We start from the raw sequence: 24,132 nt of genomic DNA on the forward strand, positions 1-24,132 counted from the left end.
CGGGTCACCAGCCTTCCAGGCCCCTTGTCCACACCTCTCTGCTAGTCTAGACAATAGGGGGTTACCCACAGGATATATTCCTAGAAGTCAAATCACTGGATCAAATGGCTGTTCCATATTAATTTTTTTTGCAAAACTCCATACTAATTTCCATAATGGCTGCACCAGTTTTCATTCCTACCAGCAGTGTACTCAGGTTCCCTTTTTACTACATCCACACCAGCACTTTCCATTTGTTGAATTTTTGATGGCCGCAATTTTGACAGTTGTGAGGTGATATCTATTTGTTGTTTGAATTTTCATCTCTTTGATGATCAGTCACTTTGAGCGTTTCTTTCACCTGTCTCTTGGCCATCTTATCCCCAATGCAGCCCAGGCAGAGCTGCATTTCAGATGGCATCAGAAGCAGATGCCTTTGAAGTATGAGTGTCTGTTTTGTGACGTAAACGTTGAACAACACATTCAATGAAGGCAGGTTACAGCGAGTTAGGGACTTGAGCAACCTCTGCATGTTACAGTGGTCCTGAAGGAGACACATGCCAAATGTCCTGAATGAAGAAACTATGCCTGCCATTCAGAATGAGCAGGTCCTGAAGAAAGATATGCAAAACCAGCCCCTAAAGGAAGCCAGTCATGTGCACCAGAAACAAACTCGCCCAGGGAATCACCTCCCCTGAAGCTGCTGGGGGACGCGTAGTGTATTTGGTGTGTTCTTGGGCTATTTGCCCCTAAATCCAGTCCTGGATGCAACTGAGAAGATACAAGTTCCCTGCCTTGAAACGGAGAAACTACATTACCCAGAAGTCCATGCAAGGAATGCCACCAGGCTAAGCCAATGGAGGCTCAGAAAAGGCATTTCCCTTTGGCCGTTTCTGTAGGGCGGGACCGGTAGTTTTTCTGGCGGGATTTTGCCTTCTCAGGTTTTTGTGTCAGGCGGTGAGGAGATCCTGGTCTCACAGTCCCGTGGAGAAAGCCGGAGAGTGGTGCTCCCGGCCTCACAGCCAATGGTGGGAGCCTGCAGTGGTGCTCACAGCTCACACTTGGGATTGAGCTCGGAATCGCCACACCGACCCACGCCAGGGCCGGGACAGGGACCGCCATTCCTGCAGCGGCTTCTACTCCCGCCCCGCTCAGCCCACAGAGGGCAATGGCGGCGCCCATGCGGAGGAGACGGGCCGAGGTGAGTTCGAGTCCCCCAGGCCCTCACCGCCTCCTCACACACACACCACAGCCTGGGGAGGGCGCCTGTCCCGTCCTGCAGCTCAGTCCCGCGTGGAGGACCGTGAGGAAGGTGGAGGGGAGAGAGGAGTGTTGTGGCTTCTGAGGACACAGCAGGTGCAGGGCAGTGAGGACCGGGGTGATTTCCATCTGATGGTCCCTGAGGATGTGGGCTGTGAGTATTGACGGAAAGATCAGAGGCTGCAGGGAGGACGGCACAGCCTCATTCGGAGCTTTCCCGCCTGTGGGGTCCATCAGGGGCCTGGGGTGGTCGTGGATCCGGCTGGACTACAAGCTCTCTACAGGGCATATGCCAAGTTCATGGGTGAGTCCAGCGAGATCCAGTGTTATTGGAGCCGGAAGAGGGCAGAGCTGAGGGAGTGAATCTGGGGTCTGAACATGGGAAGGGGATAAACATTACACAGTGGTGAGCACATCTGGAGGAAGTGTGCGCTGATGGTCCCCGGGACCTGCTGTGGGGACTTAAATGGGAAGCATAAACCCACGCTTGGCTTTGTCTTGGAGGCAGGATCTAGGAGACTGCAGTGGTGTTGCTTGGCAGGAAGGCTGGGGCCCTGCAGGCATCGCCCAGACCTTAAATGGCATTGCCCTCTACCCTCCCCTCCCCCAGTCCTTCCCACCCAACCTGGCTTCTCTGCTGATCGCCATTCATTGCAGGACTGTGATGAGAGAGCAGCCTGCACTGGCATTAGGGCCTGGTGTCCACAGTAACCGGGTGCCCTGGAGGAGGTTGAAGGGGGAAATATGTGTAAGGAGTAGAATTACTGGTTCTAAGAAAGTCAGCTCTGCATTTAATTGTCTAAATTCTGACAGGTTGGAGTCACCTTTGAGGACATTGCCCTGTACTTCTCCAGGGAGGAATGGAGCCTCCTTGACAAAGATCAGAGACAGCTGTACCTGAATGTGATGCTGGAGAACTTTGAACTTATATCCGCACTGGGTAAGAGCCTCAGTGTTACAAGTGACCTGGGCTTCGCTCTTTGGTTTCCCAGGACCCATCCCCTAGGGCCGGGGTGGGCAAACTTTTTGACTCCAGGGCCCCAATGGGTTCTTAACCTGGACTGGAGGGCGGGAACAAAAGCATGGATGGAGTGTTTGTGTGAACTAATATAAATCCAAAGTAAACATCATTACATAAAAGGGTATGGTCTTTTATTTCAATAGTTTTATTCATTTCAAATGGGCGGCCTGGCGGGCAGTAGTTTGCCCATGGCTGCCCTAGGGTGTGCTGTTTTCCTCCCACGTAGACTGTGGAACTGCTTGATTTTTCCTGTTTCTTGGGTAGTTGCTGTCCTGGGGACGGTTGGTCTGTTTCTGCTGCTCCCTTCTATTCCTGAAGGTCCAATACTCCCCGCTGCACTAAACTCACAGGGAAGGACTTGTGGTTGGTAGTGTTGCTGGAAGCCTGACGGTTTCCTCCTTGATCAGTGAGGAAAGCATTTTCTATATTCCTGTTGGTCATTTGTACCTATATTTTTTGAAGAATTGTATCTATTTTCTTATCCTGTTTATTAACTGTATTTTTTGTTTAAAGATTCTTTTGACTGCCTGGTATATTTTATATATTAATTGCTTACGACATACAGGAACACATATTTTGCCTGTGCTTAATTGCGCTTTGCAGATGCAGATATCGCTCCCCCACACCGGTGTTTCTAGAAACGCCATATTTTTAGCAACCCTCCGTTCAGCAGGTCTCGTGCCACCATGGTTCTAGCAAGCTCAGATTCTTGTTACTAGTCCTTAGCAATAAACTATTTTTTTAAAATAAATTTTATTGATTTTTTACAGAGAGGAAGGGACAGGGATAGAGAGTCAGAAACATTGATGAGATACATCGATCAGTTGCCTCCTGCAACCCCCCACCGGGGATGTGCCGCAACTAAGGTACATGCCTTTGACCAGAATTGAACCTGGGACCCTTCAGTCCCCAGGCCGATGCTCTATCCACTGAGCCAAACTAGTTAGGGCAGCAATAAAGTATTTTTTTAAAAAGATATATTATTATCGATTTTTTACAGAGAGGAAGGGAGAGGGAAAGAGAGTTAGAAACATTGAAGAGAGAGAAACATCGACCAGCTGCCTCCTGCACACCTCCTACTGGAGATTTGCCTGCAACCAAGGTACATGCCCTTGACCTGAATCGAACCCGGGATCCTTCAGTCTACAGGCCGACACAGAGGCCGACGCTCTGTCCACCGAGCCAAACCGGTTTTGGCTAAAGTAATATATATTGTATTACATATGTGTCCTTTTCCCCACATTAACCACAAATGAGTTAGATTATGTGATATTTATCTTTGTCCGAGTGGCTTATTTTGCTTAGCATAATGCTTTCCAGTTCCCTCCATGCTGTTTCAAATAGTAAGAGTTCCTCCTTTTTTACAGCAGGGTAGTATTCCATTGTGTAGATGCACCACAGTTTTTTAATCCACTCATCTACTGGTGAGTACTTAGGCTATTTCCATATCTTAGGTATGGTAAATTGTGCTGCTATGAACATATGTCCTTTCTGATTGGTGTTTGTGATTTCTTTTTTTTAATATTTCATTATTGATTTCAGAGAGAGGAAAGGAGAGTGAGAGATAGAAACATCAATGATAAGAGAGAATCATTGATCGCTGCATTCTTCACCCACCCTATTGGTAATCAGGCCCCCAACTTGGCATGTTGCCTTGACCGGCATTGAACCTCGGACCCTTAAGTCTGCAGGCCGACACTCTGTCCACTGAGCCAAAGTGGCTAAGGCTGTTTCTGATTTCTTGGGACTTTTCCTAGAAGTGGGATTACTGGGTCAAATCGGAGTTCCATTTTTAATTTTTGTGGAAAAACTATAGTATAATCCACAGTGTCTTTACCAATATGCATTCCCACCAGCGATGCACAAGGGTTCCTTTTTCTCCACATCCTTGCCAGCACTTGTCATTTGTTGATTATTTGATGATAGGCATCCTGAGAGGTGTGAGATGATATCTCATTGTGGTTTTGATTTGTGTCTCTCAGATAAGTGGCTTTGAGCATGCTTTTTTATGTCTCTTGGCTTTCTATATATCCACCTTCGAAAAGTGTGTATTTAAATCCTTTGCCCATTATTTGATTGGATTGTTTATCTTCTTTTTGTTAAGATGTATGAGTTCCCTGTAAATTTAGGCAAGTAAACCCTTATAGGATATAACATTGGTAAATGTGTTCATTTTTTCCTTAGTTTCCATTACCCTAGAAGCTGTATCTGTAATACATTGCTAGGATATATGTCTGATATTTTGCTGCCTGTAGATTTTTCTAAGAATTTTATGCTTTCCCATCTTATGTTTACAGACTTTATCTATACTTAGTTTATTTTGTGTATGGAATAAGTTGGTGGTCTAGTTTCATTTTTTTTCATGTATCTGTCCAATTTTTCCAACACTATTTACTGAAGAGATTATCTTGACTTTATTGTAAGCTCTCACCTCCCTTGTCAAATATTGAGCTAAATGTCTTGGGTGGTTTTCTGGATTCTCTGTTCTGTGGCATTGTTCTATATGTCTGTTTTTGTGCCAGTACCAGGCATTTTTGCAAGATACCTTGGTATCTGGTATTGTCATCCCTCCAACTTTGGTTTTTTTTTCAAGATTGCTATGGCCGTAACCGGTTTGGCTCAGTGGATAGAGCGTTGGCCTTCGCACTGAAGGGTCCCAGGTTCAATTCCGGTCAAGGGCATGTACCTTGGTTGCAGGCACATCCCCAGTAAGGGGTGTGCAGGAGGCAGCTGATCGATGTTTCTCTCTCATCGATGTTTCTAGCTCTTTATTCCCCTTTCTTCCTCCCTGTAAAAAAATGAATAAAATATATTTTTTTAAAAATTGCTATGGCTATTTTATTATTATTATTATTCTTAATCCATATTTATTTTTGGAGAGCTTATTATAGGTCCATGAAATAATGCAGTTGATATCTTTTTTTTAATGGAAATTTTATTTATTTTTTTAATTCTTTATTAGTTAAGGTATTACAAATGTGTCCTCGCCCTGGCTGGTTTGGCCCAGTGGATAGAGCGTTGGCTATGGACTGAAGGGTCCCGGGTTCGATTCCAGTCAAGGGCACATGCCTGGGTTGCGGGCTCTATCCCCAGTTAGGGGTGGGCAGGAGGTAGCCTATCAATGATTCTCTCTCTTCATTAATGTTTCTATCTCTCCCTCTTCCTTCCTCTCTGAAATCAATAAAAATATATTTAAAAAAAACAACAAATGTGTCCTCATCCCCCTCATTAAATCTCCATCCTTCCCCCCGCCACTCATGCTCTCATCCCCCTGTTGTCCATGTCCATTGGTTTGGCTTATATGCGTACATACAAGTCCTTTGGTTGATCTCTTCCCCTTGCCCCCTCCCTCCCCTACTTTCCCTCTGGGGATTGATAGTCTGATCGCTGTTTCTGTCTTTGGATCTGTCCCTGTTCATCAGTCTATGTTGTTCTCTATATTTCACAAATGAGTGAAATCATGAGGTATTTATCTTTCTCTGACTGGCTTATTTCACTTAGCATAATGCTCTCCAGTTCCATCCATGCTATTGCAAAAGGCAAGAGTTCCCTCTTTTTTACCGCAGCATCGAATTCCATTGTGTAGATGTACCACAGTTTTTTAATCCACTCATCTGCTGATGGGCACTTAGGCGGTTTCCAAATCTTAGCTATGGTGAATTGTGCTGCTATGAACATAGGAGTGCATATATCCTTTCTGATTGGTGTTTCTGTTTTCTTGGGATATATTCCTAGAAGTGGGATCACTGGGTCAAATGGGAGTTCCATTTTTGGTTTTTTGAGGAAGCTCCATACTGTTCTCCACTGGTAATGCACCAGTCTGCATTACCACCAGCAGTGCAGAAGGGTTCCTTTTCTCCACATCCTCTCCTGCACTTGTTGTTTGTTGATTTGTTGATGATAGCCATTCTGACAGGTGTGAGATGTTACCACATTGTCATTTTGATTTGCATCTCTCATATAATTAGTGACTTGGAGCATGTTTTCATATGTCTTTCGGCCTTCTGTATGTCCTCTTTCAAAAAGTGTCTATCTAGTTCCAGTGCCCATATTTTGATTGGAGTGTTTATCTTTCTATTGTTAAGTTGCATGAGTTCCCTGTAAATGTTGGAGATTAAACCCTTATCGGTGATATCATTGGCAAATATGTTCTCCCATGCAGTGGGTCTTCTTGTTGTTCTGTTAATTGTTTCCTTTGCTGTGCAAAAGCTTGTTATTTTGATGTAGTCCCATTTGTTTATTTTCTCTTTAGATTTAATTGCCCTAGGAGCAGTATCAGAGAAGAAATTTCTTCGGCATATGTTTGCGATTTCGCTGCCTGTGGATTCCTCTAGTATTTTTATGGTTTCCCGTCTTACGTTAATTCTTTTATCCATTTTGAGTTTATTTTTTTGTATGGTGTCAGTTGGTGGTCTAGTTTCATCCTTTTGCATGTATCTGTCCAATTTTCGTGGTACTGACATTGTAAGAGGAGCAGCTGGGTCTCATGCAGCCTCTGTGTCACTGAACCCCATCTGCATTGGTTTTTACAGCCCGTAATTCTTACTGCCATTAGGGCCTTTTTTCCCCAGTCTGGGACCCTGTGCTGGGCGTCTGATGTGGTACTGGGACTCCTTGCTCCTCCAGGTGATCTCTGCAGAGATCATCTCCCTCTCAATTAGAAAAGTGGCCCAAATGGGTAGAGGACCGTCACCTTTTGAGCCTCTTTCCTCCTACCAGTCTCAGGGTGCTTTCTACTTTACCTCTCTAGTCTTAAGACCTCCATTCAGCCAGCTTTCCAGGCTTTCTGGCTGATGGTTGTTGTGTATTTTCGTTGTAATTTTGATGTGGTTGTGGGAGGAAGCCAGTATAGGCCTTTATCAACACCACCATCTTGGATCTCCTCTCTTGTAACTTTTCTGAATTCTATTCTTTCTACTTTTATCTTCACCTGAATAGGGAGAATAATTTTTTCATTGATTATTTTCCTGAGGGAGATAGAGAAAGGGAGAGAGAGAGCGAAACATCAATTGGTTGCCTCCCGCTTGTGCCCCGAGTAGGAGGGGGGTTGAATCTGAAGCACACATACGTGCCTCTTACGAAGAATCAAATCCATGACCTCCCACTGTGCAAGCAGGCATTCTCAGCACTGAGCGACACGGGACAGGGCTATTTATTCCTTAAATTATTTATCTATTTATTTTTAAACTACATTTTATGATTTCAGAGAGGAAAAGAAGGACAGAGCAATATAAACATGAATAATGAGGGAGACTCATTGATCAGCTGCTTCCTGCACAGCCATCCTAGAGATTGTGCCTGTAACCTGTGCATGTCTTCTGACAAGGAATGGAACTGTGATTTCCTAGGTCCCTGGTGGGCAAACTGCGGCTCGCGAGCCACATGAGGCTCTTTGGCCCGTTGAGTGTGGGAAACAGAGAAAAAGGGAAACATTGATCTGCTGTTTTTTCCCATGTAAGCATTTATTGGCTGTCCCCTACATGTACCCTGCAAACCCACAGCCGTGGTGCATTGGGACCACACACTCAACAAGAGAGCTACATGGCCAGGGCTCTGAATTTGTTTATTAATTTCAGAAGCTCATATGGGATCTTGACCAATATCTCTATGGAGGGTCATGTTGTCTTCTAACATCAACATCTCTTATGATGCTTTGTGTTTCCTAGTCTCAGCTGTAATGTCTTATCTTTCATTTCTTTGAAGCATGTTTTTTTTTGTCCCCCAATTTACCTTTCCCTAGGATCCCCTACCCCTCTGAAGCTAGTTTTTGTTTGTTGGTTTTTGTGTTTTGCTTTAGTCTAACTCAAGGGTAGCCAATATTTGCATAGTTTTATTTTGCCTTATCTCCCTTTTACTGATGCTTCTTCAAATATTTGAGGAAGAGTGATGGAGAGAGAGAAACATCAGTGTAAGGGAGAAACATCAATTGGCTGACTTGTGTACACAGGGTAACTACAAATGGAACCCATATACTGATATGTGCCTTGACTTGGGAATTGAATACTCCACTCTTTGGTACACAGGACGATGCTCCAACGAACTGAGCAATACTGACCGAGGCATTCTATGTTTTTTGTTTGTTTTTAAATATATATTTTTTATTTATTACAGAGAGGAAGGGAGAGGGATAGAGACTTAGAAACATCATTGAGCGAGAAACATCGATCAGCTGCCTCCTGCACACCCCATACTGGGGATATGGCCGCAAACAACGTACATGCCCTTGACCAGAATCGAACCAGCGTCCACAGGCCTACGCTGTATCCACTGAACCAAACCAATTAGTGCCATTCTATGGTTTTGAAACACAAATATTTCCAGTATTTTTTGAAGAACAGGCCACTATGATTAATGATAGTGGATGCACAGTGGCTGCTGGAGGTAACGGTGACCCTCTTTTTTGACTGTAGGTATCTTCCTATATGTTTCTTCACCCAGTCTATCCCGTCATTCTTTCCATATAGTTTTCTTTTATTTCTCTCTCTTATACTGTTTGTCTTCATGGTACTCTTATCCCCATTTCTTATGGGGTTTTTGTTCATGGTTAGCTGTCTACTTACACTAGGATAGGGCAGATACTGATAGCTCTGATCCTGCCGTATTGCTGATGTTACTCACATAGGTCTTTTTTTTTTAATATATTTTTATTGATTTCATAGAGGAAGGGAGAGGGAGAGAGGGATAGAAAAATCAATGATGAGAGAGAATAATTGATTGGCTGCCTCCTGCACACCCCCTCATGGGTATGAAGCCTGCAACCCAGGCACGTGTCCCTCCCAAGAATCGAACCTAGGAATCTTCAGTACACAGGCAGACACTCCATCCACTTAGCCAAGCCGGCTATGGCTCACATAGGTCTTTTGTCTGCGATCTCATTTGTCCTTTGTTCTACCACAGTGTTGACCATCCAACTTTGTTGTTTTTCTTTGCAGATTTGCATCATTTATCACGTGCAATGGCTCAAATGGGATTTAAGGGGAAGAATCATTTTTGCATCACAGAAGAAACATGAAGTTATTTATTGATTTTTAAATGTATTTTATTGATTGTTTTACAGAGGGGAAGGGAGAGGGATAGAGAGTTAGAAACATCCACGAGAGGGAAACATCGATCAGCTGCCTCCTGCACTCCCCCCACTGGGGATGTGCCCGCAACCAAGGTACATGCCCTTGACCAGAATCAAACCTGGGACCCTTCAGTTCAAAGGCCGACGCTCTATCCACTGAGCCAAACCCGTTCGGGCAAAACAGGACTTTATTAATGACACAGTGGACCCACAGGCGGTCTTGCCTAGGAGAAGGGTCTTTGGGCAGGAATTCTCGGCTGGCCTTTGTTATATTCATAGCTAGAAACCCAGTGTTTTCTTATGGTTGCGCATTCCTCACCCAATTATGCTTGTTTGTGCCAATTGTTTTTATTTTGCCAACTTCTCAGTTCTAATAGTGATCCTTTCTTGGATTCCCAGCCCACAGATAACGTTCACCTCTCTGGACTTTGCACGTCTGCCTCTTTTACTGGTCTATCTTTACTGCAAGCCAACGTTGGTCCATGCCTGCAGCACCTTGAAGTGCACACATGTTATTATATGGATGTTGAACGTCATGTGCTCTAATACAATTAATTTCTATGACTTTGAGCAGTTTTATATTATTCTACACAAACTCACATGGCCAGCATGTAAGGTCCAATAAGAAGCCATTGGTTCAGGAACTTCCTCTGTTCTTTGTATCCCGTCCTGTGCTTCTGTCCCTCTATTGTTTTGTTTTACATCACCGACTAACTTTTGGGGCCACAATATTTATAACAGCAATTCCCTCAGAGGATACCTCACTGGTCCTTAAAACCTTTCTATGGCATCGTGCCTAGCCATGACAGATAAACATTCGTGGTGAAGATATTTTGTTTTGATGGGATCGACACATACTTCACCAGTATTTCCTTTTGTTCAGGTTGCTGCTGTGGAGCAGAGAATGTGGAGGCAGCGCCTGAAAAGAATGTTTCTGTAAGAGTGTCACAGGAAACGAATCCCACGTTAGCCTTGTCTTCCCAGAAGAGCCACCCCTGTGAGAGTTGTGGACTAGTCTTGGGAAACATTTTCCACGTGATGGAGCTGCAGGGAACACAACACCCACAGATACTGTTGAGGTGTGGGGCATGTGCAAAACGGTTTTATTTCACTGTAAAATTTCACCAGCAACATGTGAGAGAGAAGACTTTCATTAGAGGTGTGGACAGGATCTCCCTTGCAAACAGCTGCAATTTCAATGTGTCCCAGAATCGTTTCTCATGCGGAGAGGTTGGGCAGGGTGTCCTTACTGAATCAGGACATCTCCACCTAAAGGCCAGGGACAGTCCAAATGCTATTTTGACACAGGGAATGACATTTCAAAGGACAAAAAATTATTACCCCAGAAAAGAATGTAAGAAAAACAGTACCTGCAAACACACGTTTATTCAGGAAAAAGATTTCAATGTTGGAAGTCGATGTTTTGTGTGCTCTGAATGTGGGATATATTTTACCAAATTTTCTAGCTTTTATCTTCTACAGCAAGGTCACACGGGAGACAGGCCTTATCAGTGCAGTGAATATGGGAAAGCTTTTAGCAGTAGTAACAGCCTAGGTGATCATGAAGCTTTGCACATTAATGAAAGGCCTTATGAGCGCAGTGAATGTGGAAAATCTTTTACCAATAGCAGTGCCCTCCATTATGATCAGAGAGTTCTCACAGCAGAAAGGCCTTATGAGTACAATGAGCGGGGAAAATCTTTTACCAGGAGTAGTAACCTTCATTGTCATCAGAACATTCACACTGGTGAAAAGCCTTATATATGTAGTGAATGTGGGAAAGCTTACACCTGAAGCACTAAACTTTTTCGTCATCAGAGAGTGCACACTGCAGAGAGACCTTATCACTGCAGTAGATGTGGGAAATCTTTTATCACCAGCCGTAAACTTAATCGTCATCAGATAGTTCATACAGAAGAAAAGCCGTATAAATGCAGTGAATGTGGGAAATGTTTTATCACTAAGACCCAACTTCACAATCATCAGAGAGTTCACACAGGAGAAAAGCCTTATAAATGCAGTGAATGTGGGAAATCTTTTACCACTAAGGCCTACCTTCGTACTCATCATAGAGTTCACACAGGAGAAAAGCCTTATAAATGCAGTGAATGTGGGAAATCTTTTGCCACTAAGGCCCACCTTCAAACACATCAGAGACGTCACACTGGAGAAAAGCCTTATAAATGCAGTGAATGTGGGAAATCTTTTACCACTAAGTTCCACCTTCACAGTGATCAGAGAGTTCACACAGGAGAAAAGCCTTATAAATGCACTGAATGTGGGAAATCTTATACCGGTAAGAGTGACCTTTGTCGTCATCAGAGAGTTCATACAGGAGAAAAGCCTTATAAATGCACTGAATGTGGGAAATCTTATACCAGTAAGACTGGCCTTTGTCATCATCAGAGAGTTCATACAGGAGAAAAGCCTTAGAAATGCACTGAATGTGGGAAATCTTATACCAGTAAGACTGACCTTTGTCATCATCAGAGAGTTCATACAGGAGAAAAGCCTTATCAATGCACTGAATATGGGAAATCTTTTACCACTAAGGCCCACCTTCACAGTCATCAGAGAGTTCACACTGGAGAAAAGCCTTATCAATTTTGTGAATGTGGTAAATATTTTGCAGGTCGCAATGGTCTCCAATATCATCTAAGAGTTCATACCGGAGAAAAGCCTTATAAATGCCGTGAATGTGGAAAGTCTTTTGCAAATTGCCATGGTCTCCAAAATCATCTAAGAGTTCATAGAGGAGAAAAGCCTTATCAATGCAGTGACTGAAGGAAATTTTATTCCAGTAGCACCAACCTTTGCTGTCATCAGAGAGTTCATACAGGAGAAAAGCCTTTTAAATGCAGTGAATGTGGAAAGTATTTTATCACCAGCAGTATACTTTATTGTCATCAGAGAGTTCATACAGGAGAAAAGCCTTATAAATGCACTGAATGTGAGAAATCTTTTACCACTAAGTTCCACCTTCACCGTCATCAGAGCGTTCACACAGGAGAAAAGCCTTATAAATGCACTGAATGTGGGAAATCTTTTTTTTTTTAATATATTTTATTGATTTTTTTACAGAGAGGAAGGGAGAGAGATAGTCAGAAACATCGATGAGAGAGAAACATCGACCAGCCGCCTCCTGCACATCCCCCACCGGGGATGTGCCCGCAACCCAGGTACATGCCCTTGACCGGAATCGAACCCGGGACCCTTCAGTCTGCAGGCCGACGCTCTGTCCACTGAGCCAAACCGGTTTCGGCTGAATGTGGGAAATCTTATACCAGTAAGACTGACCTTTGTCGTCATCAGAGAGTTCACACAGGAGAAAAGCCTTATAAATGCACTGAATGTGGGAAATCTTATACCAGTAAGACTGACCTTTGTCGTCATAAGAGAGTTCATACAGGAGAAAAGCCTTATAAATGCAGTGGATGTGGGAAGTCTTTTACCATTAAGGCCCACCTTCACAGTCATCAGAGAGTTCACACTGGAGAAAAGCATTATCACTGTAGTGAATGTGGGAAGTCTTTTATCACCAGCAGTGACTCTGTCTTCATCAGAGAGTTCATCAGGAGAAGCGCCTTATTAATGTAGTGAACATGGGAAATATTTTGCAGGTTGCAATGGTCTCCAATATCATCTAAGTTCATACAGGAGAAAAGCCTTATAAATGCAGTGACTATGGGAAATTTTATACCAGTAGCACCAACCTTCGCTGTCATCAGAGAGTTCATACAGGAGAAATTGCTGATAAATGCAGTGAATGTGGTCAGTCTTTTACAACTGACTCTCAGCCTCATTGTCATCAGAGAGTTCATACAGGAGAAAGTCCTAATGAGTGTAGTTAGTACGAGATCTCTTTCTGCCCAACTTGTAAATTCGCTTTGCACGAAAGAGTCCAAATGTGAAAAATTTCTTACATGTTTTGAAAATGTAGTTTCTTACTTAGGTCTTAACAATTGTATAAGAAAATATGTGAAGTCTTGTTAGTCTGAATTTTAGCTCCTACATTTAATCACCTACTTGATGTAACATTCCCGCCACTATTTTTGCTCTTCTGTTTTCTTGTTTGTATGTTTTAACCGTATGTATCTATGTTGGACTGTTAAACATACAGAGCTGTCTTGCCAGATCTGTGTCATTGTATATTTATGTTGCTGAAGGTATTTCACCTGAACCACTTATAAAGGCCCCTACCGATGGCCTCAATCACCATCCTCATGGGCCCAGGGAAGCTAACTCTGTTATCTAATTTGTTGAAGAAAATGAGGAATACCTGGGCCCTTAGTCTTTCTTGTTTCTCTGTCATGAGTTGCCACATAGGACTGATTACTGGTGGCACCAGTAAACATAATCTTGCAGAAGACCTGCCATTTTCACGGACAAACTTACCCTAGGTGCCATTAATGAATTTATCGAGTTCCTAACCAATGAAAGAAATCCCAGTCTCATGGCTCTTTCCTTGCAAAATAATGAAGGCTTCTCCGTAAAACTTCTTTAATGTTGGGTGTTCAATTGACTCTATGGGTTAGTTTATAAGGAGATATGGGCACTCCAAGCATGATGCTGTGAAAAACTTATACGGGGTTTCAAACATTTTTGCCCTTGGGGGAAGACTATGGTGCAGAAATTGGCTCAGCAGTTTTTGCCAAATTTACATTGCTGCCCATAATTTCCCAGGAAACACTGTAGTCTCTCTAGTCCTCATTTGAAGCTGGATACCTTGAGACACAGAGATCACTCCAAAGAGGGGGTAGTTGTGACAACCTCAAATATGTTTTCTAGCAGCTTGAAATTTTTCCTTGTTTTCAAGGAATGCTACGACATTTGAAGGGAACCTCCTGTCCAGGTCTTGCACAGGGCCATGTGCCATAATGCCTACAGTTGCATGGGTGATGGGCACTGGTTTCAGGACCATTGCACTGAGGGGAAACAGTTTCTCTACAGAAACAGTGACCTAATTCCTCTTGGACCAGACTGCAGCCTATTCAATGGAATGATTTTCATCTAAACCTGCACCCAGAAGCTTTTTAAAAAATATATTGATGTATTTGTTTTTTACAGAGAGGAAGGGAGAGGGGCAGAGAGTTAGAAACATTGATGAGAGAGAAACATGGATCAGCTGCCTCCTGCACTACCCCCACTGGGGATGTGTCCGCAACCAAGGCACATGCCCTTGATCGGAATCGAACCCAGGACCCTTCAGTCCCCAGGCCGATGCTCTATCTACTGAGCCAAGCAGGTTAGGGCCCATAAACTTTTTCAGAAAAAGACTACAGGGCCCGTGTGTATACAGATCTGCAGGACATCTCGGTATGTTTATCTTCTGTGGAGCAGTCATTGTCCCTGATTATTATCAAGAAGTTTTGTGTCTTCCTGTAGCTCCTCAAATGTTCCCATCAGAGCCATTGGTGCTCTGTTAGCAAAACTAAGAGGAAAACAAAGGGTGTCTTGAGTCCAGGGCTGTGGCTTTTGTGACCCAGCCAGCATTCTTGTCGGTTTGGGTCCGTGGTCGGTAAACTGAAGCTCACGAGCTGCATGCGGCTCTTTGGCCCCTTGAGTGTGACTCTTCCACTAAATACCACGTGCTGGCGCAAACTTACACTGAGATTGAAACTTCCTGGCACATGCGCAGAAGTCGGTTTTCCACCTGGGGCCTGGGAGAGTCTACTTTGAAGAAGTATTGTTGATATTTGGCTCTGTTGACTAATGAGTTTGCCAACCATTGGTTTGGGTGAAAGTACTTCATTGTTCCTTACATTTTCTGTCATTGCAATGAGACTTGCCCAGAGGGCATAAGAATGTTGATTGAATATAGAGTTGCAAAACCTGTTGTTACAAAATACTTGAATATACATTTCTTTTATCTTTAGCCATTTTATGACAGCTGTATTGAGTAAATTACATGTGTTAAATGTACTGTTTTATAAATCTTGACATGTGCATGAAACTGAAACCATCATTCTCCTCATCATACTGATCATATCTATGACTGTATTTGCTTCATGACCTCGTATAATCTGTCCATGTTCTTCACAGCTTTTCTAGTAACCAGGAATTAACATTCCATTTTAATGGAGATCTTAGCTTTTTCTAAGTATTTTTCTGCTTTAATGTATATTTCATAAATTCTTGGACATCTATTAAAGATATATTAGTAAGTCATCTTTTTATTTTTTAGATAAATATTCTTTTTGTTGTTAATCCTCACCTGAGGATATTTCTTCATTGATTTTTTTTTTGGAGAGTGGAATAGAGAGGGAAAGTCTAGAGAAACATGGATGTGAGAGAAACACATTGATTGGTTGCCTCCTTCATGAGCCTTTACCAGGGCCCAAGTTGGGAAGGAGTCTTGAACCAAGGTACTTGCCTCTGACTGGAATCGAATCTTGGACTCTTCAGTCTGCTGGCCTATGCTCTATCCAGAGACAAACCTTCTAGGGCTCTGGTAGATATACCTATTTTTGAATATATCACCATCATGAATCCATTTTAATAAATATTTGGTTATTTCTAATAAAGCTGGTACAAACATTTTTGTATAATTCTTTATATGGATATAAGTGTTATTTACCTTTGTCAGTGGGACATCTTCCCAGGGCTTCGGGATGCAAAAGGGCACAAGCCGGGCTTAAGGATACCACCTGTGTGCAAGAATGTCATGGACCAGGCTTGTAGTTTAAAGATATTCTGTAGGCGCGGGGCTGAGTGAGCAGAGCAGCCGCCTGCACCTGCACCGCGTCTCCAGTATAAGCGCAGTGCAGGCCGCGGCCGGGGGCGGGGGTAGTGAGATCCACGCTGCGCTGCAGCTCCCTTTTCCCTCCATGGTTTCTCTCAGCTCCCGCGAGTAACTTGCCTCTGGGGGCTCCGCTTGCCTGCCTGCACGCCGCACGCCGCCCAGCCCCTCAACACCGGCCTCTGCCAACACCCGACCCCTCCCGACCGCCCTCAATGCGCAGGCTAGGACGCCTCTCCCCCCTCCGCCCCCGCCATGGAAAGTTAAGTTTGAAGAGGGGGGGAGTGGGAATCATGAACTTGAAGACGAGGATTCACCTGGAGCTAAGGAACCGGACCCCAGCCACTGTTCGAGAACTTGTCCTGGACAATTGCAAATCAGATGATGGGAAAATTGAGGACTTAACAGATGAATTTGTGAACTTAGAGTTCCTCAGTTTAGTAAATGTAGGCTTGATTTCAGTTTCAAATCTCCCCAAACTACCAAAATTGAAAAAGCTTGAGGTCAGTGACAATAGAATCTCTGGATGTCTGGACATGTTGGCAGAAAAACTTCCAAATCTCACACATCTAAATTTAAGTGGAAATAAACTGAAAGATATCAGTACCTTGGAACCTTTGAAAAAGTTGGAATTCTGAAAAGCCTGGATCTGTTTAACTGTGAGGTTACTAACCTGAATGACTACCGAGAGAGTGTCTTCAAGCTCTTGCCCCAACTGACTTACCTGGATGGCTATGACCGAGAGGATCGAGAAGCTCCTGACTCAGATGCTGAGGTGGACGGGGTGGATGAAGAAGAGGATGATGAAGAAGGAGAAGATGAGGAGGACGAGGATGGTGAGGAAGAAGAAGTTGATGATGAAGAGGATGAAGACGAAGATGTAGAAGGAGAAGAGGATGAAGATGAAGTCAGTGGGGAGGAAGAAGAATTTGGACATGATGGAGAAGTTGATGAAGATGAAGACGATGAGGATGAGGATCAGGAAGAGGAAGAAAGCGGGAAAGGTGAAAAGAGGAAGAGAGAAACATGATGAAGGAGAAGATGTTTAAGGACCCAAATAATCTGCAGAAAAAGAAAACTGTTCAGTATTGGTTGGACTGCTCATCCTATGGATTTGGTAGCTGTTTAAAGAAAAAAAAAGGTAGCTGTGATACAAACCCAAGGACACCTACCCACCCAAAGAGCCAAAGAATAGTTCCTGTGACATTCCGCCTTAGTCCCTTTTGGAAATTCACCACCAAGCTTGGAGACTGCACCCCAACAGAATTGTAAGCGTTGTTAGGGTTTCATGTAAGACTCTTGCTGTAGCGTGGATAGCTTTGATTGGTGAGGCAACCAGCTGTGGCTACCAGTTACACCAAGACTGTAACAGCATTTTTACTTTCTGTACAACAAAGAAGCTTTGTAAATGAAATCTTAACATCTTGGGTAAAAAAAAAATAAAGATATTCTGTAATTTTGTGTTTCTACCTCACTGTTGTTTGATTGTGTTTGTTGTCAGAATTTATGGTGAGCCTTTTCTCAAAAGTCTTAAGTACATTTTTTTGTATTAGAATAAATATTTTTTAAAAAAAGAAATATTTTAATTGATTTAAAAAAAAAACATTTTCATTGATTTCATAGACCAAGGGGGAGGGAGCGAGAGATAGGAACACGAATGTTCAGAATACAGCTGGCATGACGCAGTGGTTCAATATGGACCCAGAAATAAGGAGATCATGGTTCCATTCACAGCCAGGGAGGATGCCTGTGCCGCTTCATCCTCAGTGTGGGGCATGCAGGAGGCAGCTGATCAATGATTGTCTCTCAGCATTGATTTTTCTCAGTCTCAGTCTCCTTGCAACTCCAGCCTCTCCCTGCAGAGACCTTCCCAGGCAGGCGCTTCTCACTCCCCCTGTGCCCGCAGGCACCTTTGTCTTTGGGTGCATTTTAGTGAGAAATGGGACCTATAAGAAGCCGCTGACTCTGTTGCAGGGATGCAGGTGCTGTGGGCACTCAGGTCTCATTGTGGTGTGGCCCATATCAAACTACTGAATAAGTTCAGTGTCAGAGAAATGAATTAAGGTCTCCAGGTTAACACCACAGACAAGTGTCAGATTCAAGGAGCTGGATTTTAACTATTATTTTCTCCAGTGTCAGACACAGTCTGTACCTCACAAGTGCAGCCCTCACTGGAGCAGGTACAGTCTGAGGACCAGGATGGCTCAGCTGCAGCTCCTGTTTCCATGGATGCAGTTATACGTTTCCTCCCATTCCCTTTATTTTTTAAATTTTAATTAAATCTTTGCCAGAACCGGTTTGGCTCAGCGGATAGAGAGTTGGCTTGCGGACTGAAGGGTCCCAGGTTCGATTCCGGTCAAGAGCATGTACCTGGGTTGCGGGCACATCCCCAGTGGGGATTGTGCAGGAGGCAGCTGATCAATGTTTCTTTCTCATCAATGTTTCTAACTCTCTATCTGTCTCCCTTTCTCTCTGTGAAAAAATCAAAATATATTTTTTAAAAAATTTTTTAATTAAATCTTTATTGTTCAGATTATTACAGTTCCTCATTTTTCCCCCCATAGCTCCCCTCCACCCAGTTCCCACCCGACCCTCTGCACTTATCCCCCCCAAAATGTCCTCATCCCTAGGTGTATGATTTTTGTCCAGGCTCTTCCGCACTCCTCACACCTCTTTCTGCCCCGAGAATAGTCAATCCATTCCCTTTCTATGCCCCTGATTCTATTATATTCACCAGTTTATTCTGTTCATCAGATTATTTATTTACTTGATTTTTAGATTCACTTGTTGATAGATGCGTATTTGTTGTTCATAATTTGTATCTTTTTCTTCTTCTTAAAGGATACCTTTCAGCATTTCATATAATACTGGTTTGGTGGTGATGAACTCCTTTAGTTTTTCCTTATCTGTGAAGCTCTTTATCTGACCTTCAATTCTGAATGATAGCTTTGCTGGATAAAGTAGTCTTGATTGTAGGTTCTTGGTATTTATCACTTTGAATATTTCTTGCCACTCCCTTCTGGCTTGCAAAGTTTTTGTTGAGAAATCAGCTGACAGTCGTATGGGTATTCCCTTGTACGTAACTGAGTATCTTTCTCTTGCTGCTTTTAAGAGTCTCTCTTTGTCTTTTGCTTTTGGCATTTTAATGATGATGTGTCTTGGTGTGGTCCTCTTTGGATTCCTTTTGTTTGGGGTTCTCTGTGCTTCCTGACTTGTAAGTCTATTTCTTAGATCAGGTAGGGGAAGTTTTCTCTTAGTATTTCTTCAAATAGGTTTTCAATATCTTGCTCTCTCTTCTTCTGGCAGCTCCATAATTCAGATGTTGGTACGCTTGAAGCTGTCCCAGAGGCTCCTTACACTATCTTCGTATTTTCGGATTCTTTTTTCATTTTTCTTTTCCTGTTGGGTGTTTTTTGCTTCTTCGCATTTCACATCTTTGACTTGATTCTTGTGCTCCTCTGGTCTGCTGTTGGGAGTCTGTTTAATATTCTTTATTTCAGTCCATGTATGCTTAATTTCTTGTTGGTTCTTTATCACAACATCGAGGATCTCATTAGATTTCTTGAGGATCTCACTATCGTTATCGGCGGTCTCACCAGTCTTTTCGAGGGCCTTACTAAGTTGATTGGTGGCTACTAGACAGTTCTCGAGAGACCTTAAAAGTTGTTTTGAACTCTATATGCTCCATTTCTGTCATTTGTGTCCTGTTTCTTTGTCTCCGCATTTTTTTTTTTTTTTTTTTTTGCTTTCTTGATGCAACCCCTTGTGGTTTTTTAGTGCGCAGACTTGTTGTAGTTAAGCCTTGATTGCTGTAGGTAATACTGGGGGGGATTTGACCTCCAGGCCAACTGGCTGTGAGAATCAGCTGTGTCTGCAGTGGGAGAACTTCTGTTCTCTAGGGGGGTGCTAATCTAGCCTTTGCCTGAGGCTATCCAGCAAATGCCTCTTTGCAGGGCTTGGGCAGGGCGGGTCCCAGGGGATCAACAGGGCAGGTGGAGCGAGCAGTTATGGCTGCTCTCAGTCCCGTCCCCGGAGGCTCTCCTCGGAGAGAAAGCTGCCCTCGAGTTCCGACCGATGCCAGACAGTCCCAATTCTCCCGTTTGAGTCTGGGTCCCCAGAGACACGCCCAGAACTGGAACTCAGAGCCTGAGACTCCCTCGGGATTGAAACAGACAACCGCTCCCTCAGCCGCCAGCCCGCTCCACACACACCTCCACACCTTTGTATTTTCCGCACTACGCCTCCTTTGAGTCTCGGTATGCTTTTCTCTTTCCTTCTAGTTGGAGAATTTCCACTCAGCCAGCCTTCCTGTGGTTCTGGGTGATGTCCATTCCATCTTTTAGTTGTATTTTTGAAGTGGTTGTGCGAGGCAGCAATCTCTGGTATTTACCTATGCCGCCATCTTGGTTTCTCCGAGCATATGCCTTGATATAAATTTTGCGACCTAATATTCAGAAGTGATGTTGGAGTCCTACATGATCCTGCTCTCATTGGATGGGTGCTCATGTCTTATTCATACATAGGACCCACTACCATGTGATTCTCTTCTATATATCCCTACGGGCTGAATGAGACAATGGCTTTCACCATTCTTTCCCTGCAGCCCGCATCATGTTATGGACCCCCGTTCTCCTGCCCAGCCTCCTGTGTCTATACCCTGGGTCATTGGGTTGGCACAGTGTCCTTTTGAGTACAAGCCCTCACCACATTGCACAGCACACTGGGCCACAACTGAGGTCCTTACTGTGCTTTTCCTGACAATCTACCCTAACTGACTCTCCACACATAACATTTTTTGATTGTAGGTTAAGTTGGCTTTTCAGATGATGGTGTTTGCCATTTCGGCCTGTTACTCTTTTTTGAGTCGTGTTCATATACTAAGCGTGTCAAGCTCAAAGGCTAACACAAGCCATATAAACAAGGTTTAAGTTTCTGTGGGCCACACAAACAAAGCTTAAATTTTCATAGAAATGTAGGTTTATTTCGATAGGTTGAATACAAAGGGCTGATATAAATGAGTGATCATTAATGAATATTCTTTGTGGGCCCCCTGTAGCCTGGGGGCCCCACCTTTGACAGGCTTGATGTTTACAATAGGTATACATGTTAATAAGTTTTTTATTGTTTTCCCCTCTTAATCTGTGTTATATCCATTTAATTTAATTTAACTTAATTTTAAAAAATATTTCTATTGATGAGAGAGAGAGAGAGAGAGAGAGAGAGAGAGAGAGAGACGGAAACATCAATGATGAGAGAGAATCATTGCTGGGCTGCCTCCTGTGTGCCCCACAATGGGGATCAAGCCTGAAACCCCTGGCATTTGCCCCCGACCAGAATTGAACCAGGAACCCTTTAGTTCACAGGCCGACACTCTGTCCACTAGGCCAAATCAGCTAAAGCTATCCATTTAATTTTTAGACTAACCGAAGAACTTAGAAAAGAAGGGAAAGTTATTTTGCCTCTACAATGTCATTTCCCCAATCTTCTTTTACAATCACTCCCTTAACTCCACAAATTAAAGGAATACTGTTAAGTTTTGGGCGGTGATACAGCCTGTCAAAGAATTCACGTCTAAAAGAAGCAATGCAGGAACAAAGACCACTAGGGGGTGCACCAAGGAAGCATAACAAAATGCGGAGACAAAGAAACAGGACAAAATTGTCAAGGGAAGATATGGAGTTCAGAACCACACTTTTAAGGTCTCTCAAGAACTGTTTAGAAGCCGCCGATAAACTTAATGAGATCTACAAGAAAACTAATGAGACCCTCGATGTTATATTGGGGAACCAACTAGAAATTAAGCATACACGGACTGAAATAACGAATATTATACAGACTCCCGACAGCAGACCAGAGGAGCGCAAGAATCAAGTCAATGATTTGAAATGCGAGGAAGCAAAAAACACCCAAACGGAAAAGCAAAATGAAAAAAGAATCCAAAAATGCGAGGATAGTGTAAGGAGCCTCTGGGACAGCTTCAAGCGTACCAACATCAGAATTATAGGGGTGCCAGAAGATGAGAGAGAGCAAGATAGTGAAAACCTATTTGAAGAAAATGACAGAAAACTTCCCCCACCTGGTGAAAGAAATGGACTTACAGGTCCAAGAAGCGTGGAGAACCCCAAACAAAAGGAATCCAAAGAGGACCACACCAAGACACATCATAATTAAAATGCCAAGAGCAAAAGATAAAGAGAGAATCTTAAAAACAGCAAGAGAAAGAAACTCAGTTACCTACAAGGGAATACCCATACGACTGTCAGCTGATTTCTCAACAGAAACTTTGCAGGCCAGAAGGGAGTGGCAAGAAATATTCAAAGTGATGAATAGCAAGAAGCTACAACCAAGATTACTTTATCCAGCAAAGCTATCATTCAGAATTGAAGGTCAGATAAAGAGCTTCACAGATAAGGAAAAGCTAAAGGAGTTCATCACCACCAAACCAGGATTATATGAAATGCTGAAAGGTATCCTTTAAGAAGAGGAAGAGGAAGAAAAAGGTAAAGATACAAATTATGAACAACAAATACACATCTATCAACAAGTGAATCTAAGAATCAAGTGAATAAATAATCTGATGAACAGAAAAAAACAAAAAAACAAAAACAAAAAAAATAAATAAATAAAAGAAGCAATGCAGAGAGGAAGTTTATTTTACTTTCCAAGACAGGAATAGGCCAAGTATTGCTAGTCAATTCAGGGCAGGGAAGAAATGGTGGCTTCTGCTTTTCAGCAGTGCTTGTTACTAAGGGACAAAGAATGGAGGGGCCTTGGGCTGAGCTGAAGTTGTGTAGATAAGAGGGGCTGTCCTTAAAAGTTACAGTTTGTTTGTTTTCCCGGAGACAGTTTGGCAGATGTTCTAGGGAGGTGTCTTATCAGTTTCTTTCCCAGCCTATAAAATATGACCAGAGAAAAAGGTATGAAGAGTTCAAAAGAGGCTTGTTGGAAGGGGTGGAGGAGAGGAAACTTTCTACTAACTAGAGACTCCTTGATGTGAGTTATCCCTGAGGTGTAACAACAAATGCCAGGAAGGAAGGGTATGTAAGGATTTAGCCTTAAAAATAGCTTATCTTGTTCTGCAGTTTGAACAGAGGAGCTCTTTGAATTAGAGGAGCCAGTAATTTGGGGGTTTAATTAGCAAGTGCTTCTCATAAATTGTGGAAGGTCACAGAAAAGAAACTTAAAGACTTCTTCTTGTCCTTACAAATACCTCAACCACACTTAGAACCTAAGGCTTTATTGACCTGAAGAGTGAATACTTCTAGGAGACCAAATAAAAGGACACCAGCAGTACTGGGGGCATTGTGTTCAGGAGGATGTCAGCAATGGGTCCCAAAGAAAATACACGACTCAGTGATTTTTCTCCTGACCGCATAGGTTTTAACACCACAGTATGGACAAAAATGGTGGTATAGGAAATATAGCAAGCTCAGGTACCCTGACATCACATGGTAAATCCTACAAACTCAGGCCAAAAGTAACCAACTAGGAAGGTTTGAAGTTAAAACTTTTTAAGTAAAAGCAAGTCACAGGGGTAGTTATGCCCTAGCCTCGTTTTTGTTTTGTTTCTTTGCAAACGTCAATCTTTAGCTTATTGAGCGTGTCTATTCTCTTTTTGCATCTAGAATACATATCTTTGGATTTTCAGGGAAATTTCCTCTTTTACAGACTCCTAAGGGCACAATCTCCAAACACAGAAGACCTCAGGTCCGCAGTTATTATTGTTGTTGTGTCAAGTATTAAGTGTTAACTGTTGGAGAACATTTTAAAACTAAGTTTTTGTATATTTTTTTGTTCCTTTTTATTTAATCCTAGAGATTTCCCTTCTCATTCCCCCCACTCTAATTTAACACCAGTGAATTTCATGTAACCCCCATATGTCTTCTCTTTTGAGTATAATGTATAAAAACGATGTAAAACTGTCGTTCTCCTGACCATTATTCAAACTGTTGTTATTTTGCTTCCTGGCAAATGTTGCCAACTTGGTTCAAATAAACTTAGAAAAAGTCTCCACAGGTTTGGACATTTCTTACAACAACACCAAAACAATTGACTCATGGGAAGCAG

General features: G+C 43.0%; 4 protein-coding genes and 2 pseudogenes across 5 annotated transcripts in view; 4 read left to right on the top strand and 2 right to left on the bottom strand.

Moving 5' to 3' along the window:
* LOC118649143 overlaps window positions 1–940 on the top strand; it is a 1,992-nt pseudogene extending 1,052 nt beyond the window's left edge.
* The window catches only part of LOC118649184 (zinc finger protein 615-like), a 1,009,024-nt gene that overhangs the window by 181,060 nt on the left and 803,832 nt on the right, over window positions 1–24,132 (bottom strand). The gene's annotated exons all lie outside the window — the stretch shown is intronic.
* The window catches only part of LOC118649192 (zinc finger protein 501-like), a 329,437-nt gene that overhangs the window by 19,961 nt on the left and 285,344 nt on the right, over window positions 1–24,132 (bottom strand). The gene's annotated exons all lie outside the window — the stretch shown is intronic.
* On the top strand, window positions 954–11,153 carry LOC118649228 (zinc finger protein 418-like). Its single transcript, XM_036296123.1, has 3 exons — window positions 954–1,180; window positions 2,053–2,179; window positions 10,210–11,153. Exons 1-3 carry the CDS (start codon window positions 1,148–1,150, stop codon window positions 11,118–11,120), a joined length of 1,071 nt encoding a protein of 356 aa, XP_036152016.1. The 5' UTR covers window positions 954–1,147; the 3' UTR covers window positions 11,121–11,153.
* LOC118649244 (zinc finger protein 664-like) lies at window positions 11,130–12,400 on the top strand (the record flags this gene model as incomplete). Its single annotated transcript, XM_036296137.1, has 1 exon — window positions 11,130–12,400. A coding segment is annotated over one exon (630 nt), but the record flags the coding sequence as incomplete, so codon positions are not given.
* Window positions 16,344–17,488, top strand: LOC118649231 (annotated as a pseudogene).

This window comes from Myotis myotis, unplaced genomic scaffold (assembly GCF_014108235.1).
Source record: "Myotis myotis isolate mMyoMyo1 unplaced genomic scaffold, mMyoMyo1.p scaffold_m19_p_28, whole genome shotgun sequence".
Taxonomy (NCBI): Eukaryota; Metazoa; Chordata; class Mammalia; order Chiroptera; family Vespertilionidae; genus Myotis; species Myotis myotis.